General features: G+C 42.9%; 1 protein-coding gene across 1 annotated transcript in view; it reads right to left on the reverse strand.

The window, feature by feature from the left end:
* Positions 1-20,200, reverse strand: part of roraa (RAR-related orphan receptor A, paralog a) — a 189,081-nt gene that overhangs the window by 58,715 nt on the left and 110,166 nt on the right. Inside the window, exon 2 of the mRNA XM_003440430.5 lies at positions 1,674-1,703. Coding sequence (XP_003440478.1) covers positions 1,674-1,703 — 30 coding nt within the window. The remainder of the gene's footprint in view (positions 1-1,673; positions 1,704-20,200) is intronic.

Below are 20,200 nucleotides of genomic sequence, written 5' to 3' on the forward strand. Positions count from 1 at the left end.
CCAAGCTCACATTACGAGTGGCAGCGCATACTGGCGTATTGGGGAAGCCAATGTTTTCACTCCGGGAACAGAAATAGATCTACATCTTGGCTATAACCACGCAGGGCAGAGCCATCTCCCTCATTATTACTCCACCAGCCATATAATCACCAGGCTTCTCAGACCGTCCGCCCGCATTCTCAATGACCATTAACTGGCCCTTGAACTTCTTCTTGTGCACGCAGCTCTGACGAGGCTCCACAGCCGCTTCCTGTCTGTAAGGCACAGCAATCAACTACTTGTTAAGGGGCTTTACTTTGATTTCCGCACATGGATAAGATTTGAATATTTCTCAGTGAAATGAGACAGCGTAGTCCAGTCTCTGCCCAGGGCTTTGAACCCAAGACTCCTAAATCATGCTCTTTGATTTGAGCCCCCTTCCAGTGTAGAGGTGCTTAGCGCCGCACTAATTAAGATAGCGGGGTGGTGGATGGCGGGTCAAAGCGTTTCTGTTCTACCTTGAAGATATCCTGACACAAACATGAACACTGACACACGCATCAAAAAATAAATAAATAAAAGAAATACCATAGCCCCTCCGGACAAGCAAATAGCTTAACACACAATCATGCTGCTGTTTTGACGGGGCTGTTTGAGTAAGGTAGAGCTGTCTAGCACTGAAGATCATATCCCTTGCCCTGCTGTCTGATGTAAGAAAGAGCCGGGGTGTTTAAAAGGGGGAGATGCAGCCTCTCACAATCTGAAACACTCCGACCGCTCTTACAGAAAAGCCCCCTGGCCTTCCCTCTCCACAAGTTTCATCAGAGTGATCAGAGAGAAAGGATAGCCTTCAGGGCTAGTTTCTTCCATTCACACAGTGGGGTATGAACACACATATGGATGTACACGCATGCACAGACACACTGCAGAACACCGCACAAAAGCGTTTTTACATGCTTTCTCGATTGCACTTCACATGTGTCAAAATACAGTACAAATCTCTTGGAAATCATTGATTTCTTCAGGTTTGACTGCTCATCAATTCTTCATAAGCGCACCGAAATTGAAAAGGCAGCGGTGGTAAGAAAAGGCTGTGTACTATTGTTGTAGGAGCCTTGCATCTAGCATGTGATACATGTGTCACATACAGTGTCTGTATCTTTCAATTTTAGTGATAGGATCTGCACTTGAAGAACACAAACTCTGGTAGTTAATGCAGTCTCAGAGGTTAGAAACCACCACGCAACACCACATCCGTGTTTTTCAGCTGCAAGGCCTTGCAGAAAACAAAGAGGTGCTTCACCACACTGTCTGCTTCAAATGTGCATGATTACCAAGCAGTCATAAGACTGCATAGCATTTTAATTTCCTCTCTGGGGTTATCATCATATTCTCTCCAGTATGGAGACGGAGAGATACAAAACAGTGAAAGTGGATGAACAGAAATCTAATTGAAGGCCTTGATTTATGACAGTAGTAGGCAGACAACAGCACATTTATAGGCAATGATGAAAAAGAGTCAACATAGACACAAACATAATGATCTCACCATCTCCACTATATATGAGGCAAGGGGTTGTTTGTTGTTGTTGTTTTTCACATTAAGTATGGGATTCTCCTTTGAATTAAGTATCACTTTTACCGTCTTAAAATTGTAGTAGAATAAAAACCACATTAATAAAAATTGTACTTACAAGTATGTGTCTTCTTTGTTACTGAGATACCTGTGAAGAAAAAAACAAATAAACATGAGAAAATATATTAAAAAAAACAAATAAAATGAACTATTCACATGGGGCTCTTATTAATAACTTATAATATGATAACAGCAGCAAAGAAGGAAACCCTGTGTTGCAACAGATTGCAACAGACCAAGGTCACTCAGGTGGCCCAAGGTAATTATGTGTGTAGGCTGGTGTTTAACTTAGGGCCATTCTATATCAACATCTATGACAAGGTGGATGAAACCCCATTTTCTTCAGGCAGTGAATAAAATTTCAAACTAAAGGGGAAAAAAACCATTTGGAATGCTAATGTGTTGAGTCGCCTCTCCGATTGGGTCCGAGTGCATGACTAAGCCACTGGCCCTGAGGGAGATAAAGGCATTTTGACCTTAATGTTAGCTAATCCTTTATTTAAACGGTTTCAATACAAAGGGGATTTTTGAAGTTATTTTGTAAATAAAATTGTAAGCCCTCTCTCGTTTGACCGGCTCAGAAGGCAAAGAGATGGCTCACAAAAACTCCCATCTTAATGTGTGACAGAGTCTCCATTTTAAAAACTGTAACATGATCAAAGAGAGAAACGATTGGATACACTATAGAACAGATATAAGCAGCGCCAATGTGGGTACAAACGGCTTATAACAAGCAGGCAGTCTGACCAGGTTGAGTCAAACCTGGGCTGTACTGCAACTGCAACTTATACTTCCCATCTTCACCCCTTCAGGTGTCAGCTCCTTGAGCCACTTTGGGTTTTTTATTTTTTATTTTATTTTCTGGCTCTGGATCCTTCTCCTGTCTGCAACATTGGTCTAATGCCCCAGGAGCCTGACGCGGACAAGCACACAGCCAGCCGAGGTCCCCTGCGGCCCCTCGGATGCTCATGCTTTGCAGGACGAGAGCACACTAATAGATCCCACTTGTCATGCGGAAGCAATGGCTAATTTTTCTACAGCTTGCATTTGAAACTCGGGGGACGGCAAGTTGACATGATTCAATAACTCTCTGTGAAAAAAGGCGTCTGGCCAGAGATAACAATGTTTGAGACACGTTTGAGGGGAAACGAGTCAAAGTGCAACGAGGGGGAAAACAAATAAGCCCTTCGCTCTCCTATAGACATACACAGAGAAACACATAACTGATATCAACTCCACTGAGCAGGAAGAGGGAAAGCCGTCACCTAGGGGCCAGCAGCCTGTGATGGAGCTAGCATTGTTCCATTGCTCAGGGCCAAAAGCTTCTGTTCTCTCCAACTGTGACATTACGCAAGAAGAAAATAAACAGTACTCGATTCTTAATTCTCCACTAAAATAAGATGACATGGGAGCCAGCAAGACCTGATGGTTCATTAAAAACCAGCAGTGTCAAAGCTTCTGTTCTAAGCTTCAGCTTATGCACAAGGCAGCTGCAAAGGACTGTATCAAGCAGCTAACTGGTTAAGACAACTCGTTAACCTACGTAAGGAACACAGTGGCTGCGCTTAGCAGAAACCGAAAGAGCAAATAGGCTGGCTTTCTGTCAGAGCCTACGCTACTGCATAAAACAGACACTTCACAGCTTTCAAGAGGAGTGTGGTCAATGACACATATGAGATATTATTTGATTTAAGGGCAGGATATATCTACAAAATGCATAAAACATACAGAATATGCAAAAAGTTACAGAGAACTTAAAACAACTGCCTCTAGCTTTCATCCGTCATCTTCTGAAGTGTTAACAAAAGTGTGGTGGCCTGGCTGGAGAACTTAAAGTTGTAAACAAGCCTTTGCTTTGTGAAATGTTTGTCACAGAGGAAGTGAAAGAAACACGAGCTTGTATGAGGGTGTGTATATACAGTACATGTGGAGGCTTTCGCCCAGCTTTAGCCACACAGACCACACTGATGATGTTGAGTAGATGCTTTGCTGTCACTGACTATTTCACCGTCAAAGTCAAGGAGAAACGGTTCACGTGAGGATGTATGCTTCTAAAGCTCAAGTTTTCAGCGCTGCAGTCTGCCTGCCTGATCATTTTTACATTGCTTCATTGCCTAGCTGATACACTGAAGCCGTCATGAACTCGGTGCAGAGCAGTTCTCACTCTTGTGCCTACCGCACAAATGCTTCATTAAGTCAAGTCCATGCAAAAGGGGAATTTGCCATAAAAGGTTTCGGGGTATTTTCAGAAGTAAACCATTTTGTTTAGCTTATCACCAAAATTTTTGTGTGCTCACTAGGACCAGAAAAAAAATCATATCGGGTGCAATTTCAGCATGTTTGAAAAACTGCATTATTTAAATCATCCTGCAGTTGCCTCGTTTTTTTCCCACACGATAACCTATTATGATGTTTTTACTGATAGCAGCTGATAATATGCAGTCGGTGGAAATGTGTACAACATGCTTTTGGTGTGTGTTCCCACACAAACATTTCCTAGAAACAGTTAAAAACAACAACAACAATTTCACAGCTTACTCACTATCAGGTTTGTTACTGTCAATAAGCCAGATGTGGTGAAAATGACAAAAGCAAAAGACATATTGTGCATGTAAATACAAGTAAAGTGAGAGAAACACAGAAACTGGTAAGACAGCAGAGCTTGTATTATTTGTACTGTAAATAATAAGGGCTCCAACCAACTACTGTGTTACTCCCATTTACTTAATGCAGCACACCTAATGATAACAAAACTACTCCCACGGTAATATTTTCCAGGGTGCTGATATAAAACTATCACCGTACAGACAAAGGCTCATCCTTCCTGTTGCTATGCAGGTTAGAAGAAGTAGGAGGGGAGGTTAGTGGGCCCACTTCCTCCTCTATGTGTCATTCAAAACCCTGTGATTGGAGGTGGCAAGGAGAAGGGGCCACAAAGCCAATGAATGAGTCAGGCGGTGAGAAAGAAGGAGTTAGCTCTGGGCACTGACATTGGCAATGCCTGCCAGCTCCTGTCTTCTCCACTGGATGGCAGGTTCAGAGGTCAGTCTGGAGGTGAAACTCTCCTTGGCTGATAAACAGGCTGCTATAAACAGACGTATAGCTTGTGGATTTTCTTTTCTAAACATCTACTGTGCGTGTTTATGAGCGTTAATAGAAATTCAAGTTAAAAGGCTGTTGCCTGTGTGAACTTGTAGCTGAATTCCAATTTCTAAATTATACATTTGTCACAGTGGAAGGAGGGACCCTCTTCGCTGCCTTTGATCAGTCATACTTTCCCCTGCCTCGGTAAACAATTCAGCATTTGTTCTCATGAGACACCGCCTATGCTATAGAGGAAGAGACGTACCGTGCAAACGACTGGAGGTTAACCTCCACCACATCTATCTGCAGGGGGGCACACATCCTGTAAACATGCCACTTAGACAGGAGGAGAGTGAGTCGGGGGTTTGGCAGTCACAGCGCTGCAGCCGGCTGTGGAGTACGGTGCCATCGCAGGCGACTCAAAGTGACAGCACTGTAATGAAGTCTGAGGCACACGGCAGGCTGTACGTCATAATTTCAGGTTCCTTAAAGCCTGACAGGGAATGATTATCATGGATGGTTATTGTCACCCTGCCTCCCTGGTAGACGAGGCGTGCTCTGGGGTTGTTGCACCATGACATTCAAAGTTACAGTCTCCTTCATATAATGGAGCTGTCCTCTCAGCGCGCTAATGGGAGCGATCCATTTAACCTGTGCCAGAAACACACAGACGAGGAAGTTCCTAATGCGAGGCCTCTCCCGTGGGGACGTCACACTCCCCCCCGGCTGCTCCCTTCCTGCTGCTTGATTCATTGACTGGCGCTCCTCACTTATCCTCATTCACTGTTCAGTCTGGGGAGACAGGGAGGCTCGCTTCCCGCTGCCTGCTCCACATGCCGCTGCTGCACGCCCGCCGCACACAAGGACGGCGCCGCCGCTGCAGACCCAATTGCAGGAGGAGCCAGTGAGGGTCCAGTGAGGGACTGGCTAGACACCTACTGGAATTACGGGTCAATACCATAGGCCTTGGGAATGCTAGCAGTATCCACTCTCCACAGTTAATTAGTTAATATGGCCTCGAAGATAGAAAAACACAGATCATAATGGAACGTTTGCTTATTGTCTTAATGATGGCAGCTGTATGGGACTGTTAATTTTAGGCTACTCCTGAGGTTGCTGGTTAATAATGGTGGGTAAGACGAACATCTTAAGAATGATCGATGTGGTCATGTTCAGCGGTCCATCTCTTGACTGCTGCTACCTGCCCAATTAACAAATTGCTGCTACATTCCTGAGAGAAAATAATTAGAAATAATTAATGTGTTGCTCTTCTTAGCCATCACAAAGCTCCAACGAGCGGCTCGAATCGTTTAGGAAACGTGATCTTTGGAGCTGTGCTTTTAAGAAATTCAACAGTGGTACAAATTCAGGCTTGGAGGAAATTAGAATATTCAGTGGGCTAGGTGACTCATTTAGGTAGTCAGCAATCCATGAATGCATTAAAGGGAGAAAAACTAACATAGTGGGTTAGACAGTACAAAGCGCTGTTAAAAGCATAAAGATATAATGCAAGGTCGCTTTTAAATTAATGCTCGTCTCATCAAAAGTCAAAAAATGTGGTTTAGCTGATTCAAGAACCTCAGTGCTCCTCTTTGGCACTCTTTCTGAAACTTTCATACACAAAGTCACTTAAACAATCCGCCCCTTTTTCTGTGACACACTTAGACTTATTAGCTATTATACAGCTATAAACTATACATGCAAAAATTTAATGATTAAAAAAGCACAATGATTCTAATCAGCTGCCCCCTAATATACTAAAACACTTAATCCATGGAGAGGCCAACTCTCTGGGGAGGCCCAAAGAAAAATGACTTCTCTGTCTCCAGGCGCTGTTATTTCTGGTCATTTCTAATTGGTTTTAAATAAAAGCAACCACTCTGAGACTCTACAGGTTACTTCATTGCATCACTATGGAATTGTCTGCAAATAGAAGATATACATCCAAATTAGTTTTAGAGGACACCACAACTGTCTTTCAGAAGACGAAAGAAGAAAGGTCAGGAAAAAATAAAAGGATACGTGAAGGTGGTAGATCCCAAAGGAAGAGCGACATTATCAGGATGACCCTGAGATCGGAGAAGCCCTGGCTGACTTGAGGCTTCGTGTCAGGCGCACCTCGACCCTTACAAATGTCCCTCAGGTTCATGTGCAACATCTCCCCCAGAGCAGTTCTGCATTGCTTGGCCTGCGAGTCTCCAGGTGAGTTCTCAGTGCTGTTTGGTGGCTCGTGAATTATACATTGCAGCAGAGGAATTGACGTGGCCCAGGAGGGCCAAAAAAACAGCAGGCATGGCTTGGAGGCAGAATGAAGACTCTGATGGAATTTTAATTGTACCGCAGGGAACGCTGCGATAAGTGCTATTGTTATTGGTAAGACACCGCTGCACAGGTTAAGATGAAAAAAATGACAGAATCCAAAACAGTGTCCACCTTGACACCAACTCTATATTCTGAAAAGACCGGTACACGCATTGTGATGGCAGATTCATACAAATATTTATATAATTTAGATATAATTTAAATTAAAATTGTAGTGTTTGGCTCATGACATTGTTTTTCAACGATTATATTTTTTTCATGATTTGAATCTTTCTTACCGGCCACCTTCCAGAGCTGTTTACCTTCCATCGTGTATTTATGTGTCCTCTTTACTGATTGGTGTTTAGATCTCATCCGTTTCCTTTATGTATAATGTTAGATGACTGTTTTTTTCTTCAAATAGTACCCAACAATAAATATACAGAAGACTGCTTATTACTGAATGACGTTACTGTTTGTTTTTACTGTTTTTTACTAACATGTGTGGCTGCAAAGTCACAGCGCTCTATAGTTATGGACAACATGCACAAAAGCCCAAGAAACGTCGCAATGGGAAAAAAAGGGTCGGGAAACATCGACAAATACACAAGAAACGGCTCTATCTGCAACCGCTGAGCCATCCCATTCAGGTAGATTGTTTTGTCACTTAGTACTGTACTGCAGGTAAAAAAACCTCAAAATGGTTATGTTTCTGCAGCGCTGATGTTGTTCGTTCTGATCTTGGCTCTAACATACTATTCAGTAATTCTCCTCTGAGTGCGGGCTGGTCCCAGGGGGCCTGATGGATGCAGGAAAGCCCTGGGCAGTGGTCAGAGAGAGGCCAGCAGCACAGGCAGGCCTCTGTGTACTCTGTGCGCTGTCGGTTCCCAGCCCAGCAGTAATCTCCCAATGATCCAGCTTCAACCACACATGAAACCCAATAGCCTTTCAGCCCGCACCATAAATAAAGACAAACCACATTCAGCAGACCACCCTGACTTACTTTAGGGTTACGGAGCTGCACAGAACAGCACGTTAGACCACCACCGGTTGTGTTTACACTTATATATAAAGGCTCTAACTACATAAAGTTTAAATAGATACCCTACTCTGTCAGAGGGATGCTTATTTCAAATGGTGCTCCTCCATAAAATAACATAATCTAGCCCATTCTTTAATTTTTATTTACACAGTTCATACAGAAAACTCCATAATAACATTATGCTTTTGAGGTTAGCGTTTGCTCTGTCTGCATAGAAGAAAACAGCCCCACAGACAACACTTTAAAATTCCTGTTTACGTTACAATATATTACCTTATCTCCACACAGGTGCAAATCAAAAGGGGAGGGGATACAATTACCTCCAGCTCCCGGGGCAAACACACTACTTATGCTCCTTTTTTTCCTCCTTTCTAACAACAATAATGGCTTGTAAGAGTAGTACAGTTGGCCAACAGAGAATTAACCTATTCAGAAGAGTTTAAATATTCATGAAAAGCAGCGTACAGCTGTTAAATAAAGATCATCTCAGATCTACAGTTTACTTGAGATTGCTTGTTTTGTTTTTCTCTGTGTTCGGTTTTCCTTGCAAGGTTGCAAAAGATGATTCACAGGCCACCTGCCAACTTCAGGAAACCACAGTGTTAGACTGCTTTTGCCAGAGGTATATGTCATTCTAACAGATGAAGCGCCGTTCAACATCTGTTTATTCAACTCCCCTGTCCGAGCTTGCATTTTGCATTTTCTCAAGAATAGAATAGAAAGATAGGATTAAAGTTTATATGGACTCGTGATGGCTCGTGACAAGCTGTTACAGGAGCTGCACGGGCTTGTCAATAGACTGTAGACACAAGGCTGCTGGTATAATCACGGAGGGAGAAAGGAGGCTAGAGCTTTGATGGCAAACTAATGTCAGCTAATATCAGCTCTATAAAGGCTGACTCAGAAACATACAGGAAACCTTTCATTACCATCACTCACTCAGTCTCAATTCTCATCCAGCAAAGTAGAGTACTGCACACTTGTCTAATGAACAAGAGTCTACGGGGAAGGATCACTCTATGCGAGTGTGTTGGAAATCAAGGTCCCACAACAGTGGACTCGTGGCGCTGCTGATAAGGACTTGGCTGTAATTGCTCAAAAGGGAGGGAACTGCAGCCCCATTAGGTCTGGTCTTAGCACTTGCCAATAAGCCAAACTGCCCCTCTGAAGCCTCCCATGTAATGAAAACTTCCTCTGAGATGAATTACAAGTCTGTCAATCCACTAATTAATATCATGGACTTGTCTTTTTTGCTTCTCTGCAGTAACAAACTGAGTGAGACAGACCCGAGTGGAGGTATTGGAGCCACTGGAAGACATAAAGGAAGGAAAGGCAGAGGCAAACCAGCGAGCGCCCTGCTACTGTAATTCACTGCAAGTCACGGTCGGCACTTAGTGAAGCATCTATTTTTCATGTATTTCATAATTAAAACCTGCGAGTTCTGTAAGCCCGCCATGCTCCATGTAGATCAAAGATAGCGCTATTAGCAGGGAGTTCGTCGGTGGCGGCATTACTGAGCCCTAAAAATGACACTGCCATGCAACTAAACCTTGTTCTCATTTACATTTCAGGGAAAATGTATTTTCTTGAGGATTATGTTTGTTTGCTACATTTCAAAAATACATTCACTAATCAACATATATTTGGCATTTATATTTTTTGCTTTCTCACTGTTGAATTTTTTCAGTCAACCAATCATATAAGACGGCCGGGACTCATCACAAAAAAAAAGGAAAGAAAAGCTTCTGATGCCTTTAACAGGTTTGGTACCTAAACCTAACCTAACAAAACAGACACTAAAATGAAACAAAAGTAATAAAATCCAAAATGAATATTTAAATAAATAAACAATAAACACACAAATAAGAGGATGAACGTCTGAGGGATGTCGACACCAACATGACTGCCTTATTTGGGTTTTTAAATTGTGATGCGTTTTGTTGAGAAGAATATACATTTGCCGTGAAACAACAACAAAAACAAAAATAAATAAAGGAAATCCACCACAGTTTTTTTTCAGGAGTTTTATTATGAAGTACACAGATACACTCCACACTTGATAACGGGGCAACCGTGGAGGTGGACTACGGTTAACAGAACAGATCACAGCTTCTGGCTCCCTTTTCAAAGCGTTGCAGACAGAAATAACCCATGCATAGCAGATAAAGTGGTTGATGAAAGACTGAATATATATTTCACACATTGCCTCTTGTGGTACAGGTGGAGTGTGCTTCAGTTTGTTGCCTTCTCCCTCCCTGCTGCATTCTCTATGTAAATGTAATCGGAGGATAACACGGGATAAAGCTCTGCAGAGCAGAGACATGATGCCTCCCTTCTGCGGGGATAGAGGGATACAAATCTACCTCACATGGTGTAATGAAGAGAGTGAGCTGCGTAGCGTTATTTATTTGTCCCATTGACTCCTGGCTAAGTTGCCGCCATAGGGTGCACTTGTCTGGATACTCCATTTTCCCACTGACTGTAACTAGACAGATGATAGCAAAAGTGTCCCTTCTTTCACTTTGTATACGTGTGTATATATATATATGTGTATGTGTGTGTGTGTGTGTGTGTGTGTGTGTAGTTTCCACTTCCTTTTTTGTCACAGGTTGCATTTGTTTAGCATTTGTGATCAGCATGTTTTAGGTTGATTTATTATGACAGAAAAGTGGAAACTAGTGAGAAGTCTTAATTGTTGCCAAATGTAATGAAGTAAAAATACTCTACAATAGATCTAGTTTGAAATGACATCAAACACTCACTATTTATCTCAGACCACAATTTCAAAACAAAAGAGTAAAAGTACGGCTTGTACGCATCAGCCCTCGAGAACAATGAGCTCATGCAGTGATCAAAAAATGTACACAATTTATATTTTCTACTTGCTGCCTATGGTATCTTGCTGCTGCAAAGCTTCCTGCTGTCAATGGTGTTTTTGTTATGCCATTGCGTAACAATGTCAGAGGAAGAACTTGTGGTGAAGTCATATGAAAAGAAACTATAATTAGCCAGCCATACTTGCTTTTTCACACTCACTGGCATAGCTGTCGAGATATTCATTCTTCCTTTCTTACTGAAATTACAACAGCTCCCCGCTCGACGGCCAAGTTAACAGCAGGGAGCGAATGGATGAACTTCCTTTAGGCTCATGAGGTCAGTGACAGTTCACAGCACAAACATCAGAGCACTGTCAGTCTATCGAGTGAGAAGATGACAAGCCTAATGCGCCGCCACTTTGTGGAATGCTGACCGCTGGAATACATGTTTATTCATCATTTTTTATGCAGCTGTCAACAATGCGACGCGTTGAGCTAAACACGCCGTCTGACTATACCTCACAGCGGACATCTGAAACATATGCACAGACAGCCCACTGACTCTCGCTGGAAGTGTGAAGAGAGAGGTCTGAGGTGGAGGCTGGGACGACGTCTATACTGCGGCCACAGCCATACATTCTCAGCAGTATGAAAGCTTGCAGCCGTGCCCAGCAGTAATAATTAATAGCATACTCTATAAGCATTCCATTAGGTGCAAGCAGCTGTCATAAACATCTTAATTAATTTACAAAGCATGCAACTAGGGAATTATGGCGACGTAAAAATCTGCTTCCCTCTGCCGCTCCATAGCACTGGAACAGATCGGGCTTTTAAATTTTTAAACATGCCTTTCATGTTCTCTAGAGCACTAAAAAGCCTTTGAACAGTCAGCTTGTTAGGAGATGCACCTAGCAGCCCAATACCTACGGGTCGTCTTGCTATTCTTTTCATACAGTGACAAGAGGTTTTGGGCTTCTCTTTGCTGCTCTGGCTTGACTCAAGGAATCTCTCTCCCCCTCGTATTTTCTTTGTCACAGTGACATAACTGCACAATGATTTTTTTCCTTCTTTTTTTCATTCACGCACTCCATCTAAGGATTTTCCAGTCTGCTTTTTTTTTTGGGTCAAAAGGGGACAAACATTTACAAAAAAGTAAAGCCACTGATGAGGGGAGACAAAAACCTCTCAATTAGAGATTTTATCTGAAATGCAACACTTGAACCACAGAGGCGTAAAACAAACCACAGACTTTTCACTGTGTGCTTCATATAAAAAAAGACATCCTCCTGAGGATAAGAGAGAGAGAGCAGCAGAAGGGTGCTGGCAAAAAGAACGAGGATGGCTCTCTTGCTCTCTTACTGTACCGCGTACAATATTGTGCCAAAGCAAGGGTCAGAGTGCTGTGGTAAAAACGCTCTTCCTTACCAGCTCTCACTCAGAGAGGGCAAGATTAGACTGGCCACTCCATTATAGGAGAAAGGCTTAAGAGCATTTCCACTTTCAGAGCGGGGATATCAGCAGCTTCTGACACTAAGCATGGCTGACCCATCGTTTTGGAGGGAGGTGAGTGGAGGGTATCAGCTGTCTTCCCAGGAATAGTTGAGTCTGGGCAAGAATTTTTTCCCCCCTGACCACTACAGCTCTTTGAAAGCCAACAACACACATATAAAACCCTAACAAAAAAACTCCGAAACAAAACCCAGCACTCTGAGACACTGACACAAGCTGCTGTTGTTAATGTACAGAATATTTACCGTCTACAAATCAATTTAACCATGCAAAAACATCTACAGGATGCCATTTACCAAAGCGAACACAGAATTTTAATGTGCCCATTACTCCGTGATGATAGCCAGGCATCATACATCCCTTTTTTCTCACTCCCATTCTAACCTGTCCCCCCCCCCAAACCCATCTCTCTCCATTTCAACCCATGCCATATTTGCTTAACCCAGCCAGTGTGACAGCACTCAATGCTAAAGCACTCCCAAGGCAGATGATCAAAGTCAGCAGTCAATTCACATTACAATGCATTGATTTGATGTTTCCTAACCTCCCAGGCCTTTCTCTAATGCTGCCAAGGACCTTCAGGATATTTCACAGTGTACCGCCTTTCCCAGCTTTTTCTCTGTATCCCCCCTCTCTCTCTTGCTGTGTGTTTGTATACCATATCTGCAAATGAAAATATGGTTGACTGAGATGTTTCCCCGGTCATGTTTGCATATGATTCATGTATATTTTGTCTGCTTCAAAAAAAAAGGGCCTGACACTCTGTAATTCACACAAGACCAGCCGCTTCTATTTTTTTTTTTTTTTGGAATGTAATTATTGCCCCTCATCCACCTCCTCTTTCAAATATTGTTTTAGAGTAAATCACTCCCTTGTTCTCATATACCACACTTCGTTTGTTCCTCATCACTTATTCATTTGCAGTTCTTTACCGAGTTGGCTTCTATGCTTTAGTGCCTGCCATTTCCCTTTGAGGGGATGTTCAGAGCACTTCCATGTTTTATTCAATTATGAAAATCTAATATAGTGGAAAGAAAGGTGTGCATGGTGCTCGCTCATAACCATGCATTATTTCACACATATTTATTCTGCCTCTCTGTTTTTGGGTGACGGAGACTTGAGCAAGCAGCCTAAAAAGACAAATCTAATTTGATTCGTCATTGACCTCTATTTGCTATAGACAGAAAAAGAAAGCGAGTTACTGCATCAGTGTATAACAACCAAATATATTGGCTCTATTGTGATTTTGGAGAGAAGACAGCTATTTTTTTTTTCTTGTTTGTTTGTTTGTCTGTTTTGGTTTTTGTGCTCAGAAGTTGTCAAAATGCCTGAGCATCATTGCCACGGCACAGTGACACACTGACCTACAAGCACAAAGGAGAACTTTGTCTGCCTTGATAAACACGCAAACACAGAAAGAGGAAGAGATAGAGGGAAAGCGCGTGTGAAAGAGAGAAAGGATGAGAGAGAAATAAGAACTATTGATTCACGTACGAGAGGCATTCCTTAAACGGCATTAGTCATCGTGGTTGTGTGAAGCAAGCTGGCTCTTTAATTATTCGTCAGAAACCAGACAAAGTCAGCGCTGCGTGAAGAGAGCCTATTGATTTCTGCCTGGCAGATGGGACACACTTATAGCAATTCACAAACCGTGTGGGTGATCAGAAAGACAGAGATGGTGCTTACCTTCCATTCAATCTACAGAGCAACAACACTGAAACTGGTATAACTGGCCATTAGGCACTAGGGTAGGCTCAGGAGGACATCAAGTTAAACCCCTGAAGTAAGAGAACCCAGGTACTGTGAGGGGATTGTATTCAACAGATAAGTGACACCTGTTGTGGCATATCACAGTGAGAGGTCCCTCCAACAGAGAAGTAATATGGCATTAGCTACAGGCTATATAGCTACTTATAAATACCTATATAACTCTTTAAAAAGAGGACAATGACAGCTATTTGATTATTTATATTCACGCAGGATCTGCAACTTTTTTCACTGAGTGATTGATTAAGTATAAAAGGGTGATTTTGTGTATGTTAGAGTGTAAGTGTTAGTGTTTTTTTTTTCATTCTAATAGAAAGCAGTCCAGATTATGTAGGATCCATGTGAATAAGTGCACATAAAATGTTGAATGGTGTCTTTACCTTATACACCTTGAAAACTGAGCTTTCTGAGGGAAAGAATGTTTTAATCCAAACCAAAATCTTTATGCACTTTTGGTTCCTGAATCTACCCTATGTTCATGTTTCAACATGTCGAGGCAGTTTACAACCTGCCCTGAACCTTGTTTCTGCATGAGGTTTCTTCCTGTCAAAAGGGAGTTTTTTTTCTCCCCACTGTAACCAACTGCTTGCTCGCAAGTTATCACTGGGTTTCTCACTATGATAATGCAAGGTCTTTGCCTTACAAAGCAATGTATGCGCCCTCAAATGACCTGTGCTTACACAAAATTAGAACTACCTGAGCTATAAAAACAACACTAAAAGCATTATTCTTTAATCGTGTGCCTAAACCCAACCGATCCAAAAGGGAAAACAAAAGCAATAATAAAAGGATGAGTGAAAGCAAAAGTCAGATCCAAAAGCTCGTGGTCAAATAAGTGTTAACTGCGACTTGTGCCACCGACACCCCTTCAGCCTTGCTGTGCTGGCTTTTGTGGTGGAAACAAAGTCGGAAACATTTTGCCCATAATCTCTGTTCATCACGGCGGTATGACCACCATTAAATAATGTCTGGCTACCCGGACTGCTAGTTAGTTGAAGGATGACGCCTACTGGTGATATCTATGGGAGTTATATCTACTGATAGGGGCTCCTCGATGGGTAATCAACAACCCAAATTGCTGTTAAATGTTTTATTTTGTGTCAGCAACAGAAAAAAAGCAAAAGAAACTCAAGCAAAATGTTATATACGAATTAGAATTACCACTTGTATGGCTCTACTAACCAGTTAAGCTGCAGTTTCTATCCACATGTGCCCAGACTCTGTTACAATTTTCATTGAAAATGCTGAAGGAAATGAAACAAACATACTAAGTGTGGTTATATGTAGCTGTGATAGAATATAATAAGAGAGAGCTAAGAATTCATCTCCCTGACCTGGATTTCTTTCATGTTGTCAATGATCTGAATGGCTGATTGCATCATTATTGAATGTAATGTGGAAGAATAGCACACGGAGAACATGACACTGCATTTGCAGGGGGATCGAGAGGAGTTAAGAAGGTGATAGGGTACACACAGACATTCACGTACACTACAATCATTTGACTGATTGTTTCATCACTGAAGCTTAGTCTGGATTTAAAAGATAATCTGAAGGTGCATATCTAATACAGGATAAGAAAAGAAAACACAGGAACAGCTATAAAAATGATGTGTATGTTACTTGCTGGAGTATTCACAAGTATTATATTAAGTATTATACTAAAAATATTGAAACCAAATCTAAAATCTTTTGGGACAAGTGCAAAATATAAATTCAAAGGCTTTTAGAAGAAAAGTCCCTCTGTCTGTCTAGCACGCCTTTTTGGAGCTGACTGTTCATCTTCTGTGAGGTCTGTGTTCTAAAGTGCGACCCTATTGTTATTTTATGAGAAGGGCTGAGCGCAGAGCCACAGCATCGTCTGAGCTGTGCAGGAAGAATTCCCCCTGCATGGCTACACAATACACAGACAGCACATTTAGAGATGTCAGCTCCTAACTAGAGAACAGTCAGTGAGGTAAACCCTCTAACCCCACGCCTTCGCCACGTCTAGCCGGGCTGTTCTAGAAAACCGAGTTAAAAAATGCATTTGGTGTAGCCGATGGAGCAGGCAGACCATGATACTTAGGCATGCCATGCGGGCCAGTGGGCTCACATGTGTTGCTCGCAACCCTGGTTAGTGAAATGCCACTACTGTATGCCTCATCACCGTTGCTTTCCCTGCACTTACATAATTTACACAAGTAAAGGGAGGGGAGGACAGGAAAGAGATGGGGGTGGGGGTGGCGGGGCAGAGCTACGGGGAGCTCACGTCCAATTGCGCTTGGCCATGTGGAGAGACAAATATGGCAGTATGAGGGGAGCTCATGCCACAGCGGGATTTGATGACTACTTGCTGAGACACCCCTACGACATGCTGATAGACAGTACGAGACCCCACCCCTCCTTTGCATTTACAAAGCCAAGCGGAATATACAGTAGACACTACGGGAACAAGGCAGAGAGTCTGAGCACATTAGAGGTGCACTGATCCAAGACCATGGCATGGTTATTTATTAATCAGCTGAGCTTAGCTAACTGCCTGCTTAGATGAACAGCACGGGGTTGTGATACACTGCAGTAAGACGGGAAAACTGTTGGCATAACGCAGCTTAAAATACACGATGCATTAGCTTGGGATAAAGCTATGCGACACGGAATATTTTGCATCTGCACATATCTGTATTTTTTACATAGCGTCTATTCCATTAATGCTCAAAGAGATTGTAAAAGGAATACAATAACACAAAGTGAACAAACAATCTAAAGCTTAGCACTGTAAATCCATTTGTCCTTATTTGGCTGCAAACAAAACATTACTATGTGATCCAAAGTAAATACTGTCACACAGTGTACAGCAAACAAAGAATGTTTGCCCATTTGCACATTATTCATCTCCTAGGGTGAAGTCAGTGATGAGTAACAGCATGGCGATGTTGTCAGTAAATACACTCTAACATACACAAAATCAGCCCTTTCATGTTGTACTTTTGGAGTTCACTGGCACCACAACGCTGCGCGCTGACAATGTTTTTTTGCCAATTTCAACACCTCACAGCTGGGGTGTCAGCACATTGAAATGGTGTTGGGAAACATAACTCTTTTAACTCAGAAGAAACATCTCTTGGAGGTAAAAAAGAAAGGAAAAACAGAATGGGATGCAATTCTCCCGAGTTTATCCCCCTCATGTCTTTTCCACTGTTTTTTTGGCAGGCCAAGTAATACACAGGGAAGCACTGGCACACAACACTCTCTACCTGAGCACAAAGGGAAACATCTCAGCCTGGAGTTGGGCTTCAGAGACTAATATGAGGCTTCGACTTCACCACAGGGAAAACGAATGTTAGGATCTCCACTGGATTATACTGTTGATGCAAGGTTTACAGACTGCAGTGGATTTGCTAAGTTCTTCATTACTTCAGGAGCTTCTTACGCAGGTGCCATGAGGCTTCTGAAAACATCTGGGGCACAGCCAGCGGAACAGGAGAACCAGACTGTGGCCATTACAAGACACTTTCTTTCATCATCTGTGAGACTACCTTGCACATGCTCTCATTCTCCCAGAGTACTTGCAACGCTGAGCTGAGAAAGCCAAAGACTTTTAGACAGTTCATTTAGGATAATGCAGTGATGAGAAATGGGGACTCTCTCTCGTATGTGTACGTGTTAGCGCGTGTGTGCGCGCGCCAAATCATTTCTGGTAAATATATCTTTTCAAAATGTCCCCTCTGCATTTCAAGCAAGACACAAACCACATCAGCGAAGACAAGAATGATTATTTTCATAACCTGCTGAAACATAAAAAGGCAATCTAAAGTGCAGACATATAATTATTTTATGAATTCAAACGAACAACACAAAAAGGATATTTCAAAGAAATTTCCACATAAAAAAAGATGGAACAGAAATTATCTTGGGGCTTTCCCCCCCCCTTTCTTCAGACTTCAGAAAAGAGAAATTTATTTCTGCCTTCATCTCTAAATTGGATGCAATTTATTGCCTCTCCAAAGCTCATTTTTCACTGGCTTGCAGGATCCATGGGCCATGGCAGGCAATGCGTATCTGCCCGCCTCCCCTGGCCTCGGGTGCTAATATGTGGAAACTGGCCTGGGGATATGGAGTCCAACCAATGGAAGAGGAGGCAGAGGGACAGAGGAGAGAATCAATCCCTAATCGCTGAGGAGTAGGCAGTAGGAGGGGTGAAGAGGAAGTGGGAAAAAAAAAATCTGAGAGAAAAGACAGAAAGCAGTGTGTTTACCAGCAGACATTTGGGTGCTGTCAGCTGACTGGAAGAGCTCTGGGATATCAGAGAAAGAAAACCGAGTTATATAACCAGGCTGTTAAAGCAGGGAGAGAGGGTGTGAGAGACAGGCAGACAGAGACAGAGAACAAGACAGGGACCGGGAAAAAACATTGCCATTTAAAGTGACAGGGACAACATTATCAAAGCAAAAACAAACATGGCACACACACACACACACGCAGCTACCAACGCCAGACTGAGGCAGGTGAGTGTCCAACAAGCAGGAATCTCTGGTGAGTAAAAATACAACCACCACACAGATGTGAACACAGGTCAGAGGTTATCACATTCATCATGCATGCATTATCCTGGCACAGGGTCTTGTGTAAGCAGCGGTTGCATGCCCTTAGAGCACATTGTTGCCCGAGTACTTCTGCATTCAGAAGGTTTTTTGGGATTCCTCCAGTTCTAAAGAAAAGACTCCCAGATTGTCCAACCAACCAACACCACAAGCCAGTACCCACTAAGGCCACTAACAGCCTCAAAAAGTCCTTTCACCCCCAACCACCGACTACCATTAGCTTCGCACCCCATTTCCATTTATCTGGCTTACCCTAACATAACAAATTAACATTCTCATTTGCACAGGATAGAAAATGAAGGGCTTAATTTGAGAAATCGGTTGTGTTCGACGCCACACATGCTGTGCACCCACACACAGACATTAAGTACAGTTAGCTCAAGGTGCATTCTGTCCTGTGACCTTGCTGTTACACTTCTGCAGAGCAATGAATAACTATCACATTTCTTTGGCTGACAGCTGACACCAAGAGGCCCAGGTGATATACGAGACATGACAAGTGATTCTAATTAAATGTAGAGCTTGTGGATGTAAAGTGGCAGGAAGGGAACAAATCCTGTCCAGGCAGCAAGCGGCAAAGCGGCATGCCTTGCTCCAAACGAGATGAGCCGGGCTGTCAGGGCTGCCTCAGCTGTCCTGTAAACCCGGGCCCAGCTCCCCAGGGGGACTGACAGGTTTCAGCTGGAGGGGAGAAGGCGCACTGCAAGCCTCCTGCCCTTCCACAACAACAAACACATGACACACAAACAGGCAGTTCTGATGCAAAGCAAAAGCCACGTGGACCATGTGCATCTGTCACATAACTATGTACTAACAAGGTACAAAGCATGGTTGTCTGTACCCTAAGCCCAGATGAAGTCTACATGAATGCATCAGCTACGGTGCGATTCGGTGACTCAATAGAAAAACAGGCTACAATCAAAAGGAATCAATAGATACAGGAAGCAAGACACCTCTGTTGATGCTGCATCCCACTTGTATTTTCACCATGACTGTATTCATCCAACTCAGGTTGAGAACAAAGAACTAGACATGGTGAGAGCTTTTTTTTTTCTTTTTCGTGTGTGTGTGTGTGTGCTTTTCTACAGACAGCAGAGGACCCAATGGTACTCAAAGCAAACACAAGTGTCAGTAAGTGACACAGGACTGCACTTTACAGAGGACACTCACGGGGTCTTCAGCTTCCCAATCGGACCCCTGGAGACGAGCCTCCCCAAATCAGTTAACCTTCGACCCATCTGGAACAACTTGGATCCCAGGAGTCATGGACACTCGGCTAAAAGAAAAATATACATTGCGCTCTTTTCACCTGACGGGATCAGTCATGTTGGCTGGCATCTGTCCTCTCCAGAAAATGGAAGAAACACAGCCTATCATGAGCCTTTATGTTCTGTGATAACACAAAGTCAGGGCAACAGGCTTTCTGCTCTCTCCAGCAGCTTGGGCCTGAATTGAAAGATCTGGTTTACAACTTATTGATTTT

Source organism: Oreochromis niloticus, linkage group LG7, assembly GCF_001858045.2.
Source record: "Oreochromis niloticus isolate F11D_XX linkage group LG7, O_niloticus_UMD_NMBU, whole genome shotgun sequence".
Lineage (NCBI taxonomy): Eukaryota > Metazoa > Chordata > Actinopteri > Cichliformes > Cichlidae > Oreochromis > Oreochromis niloticus.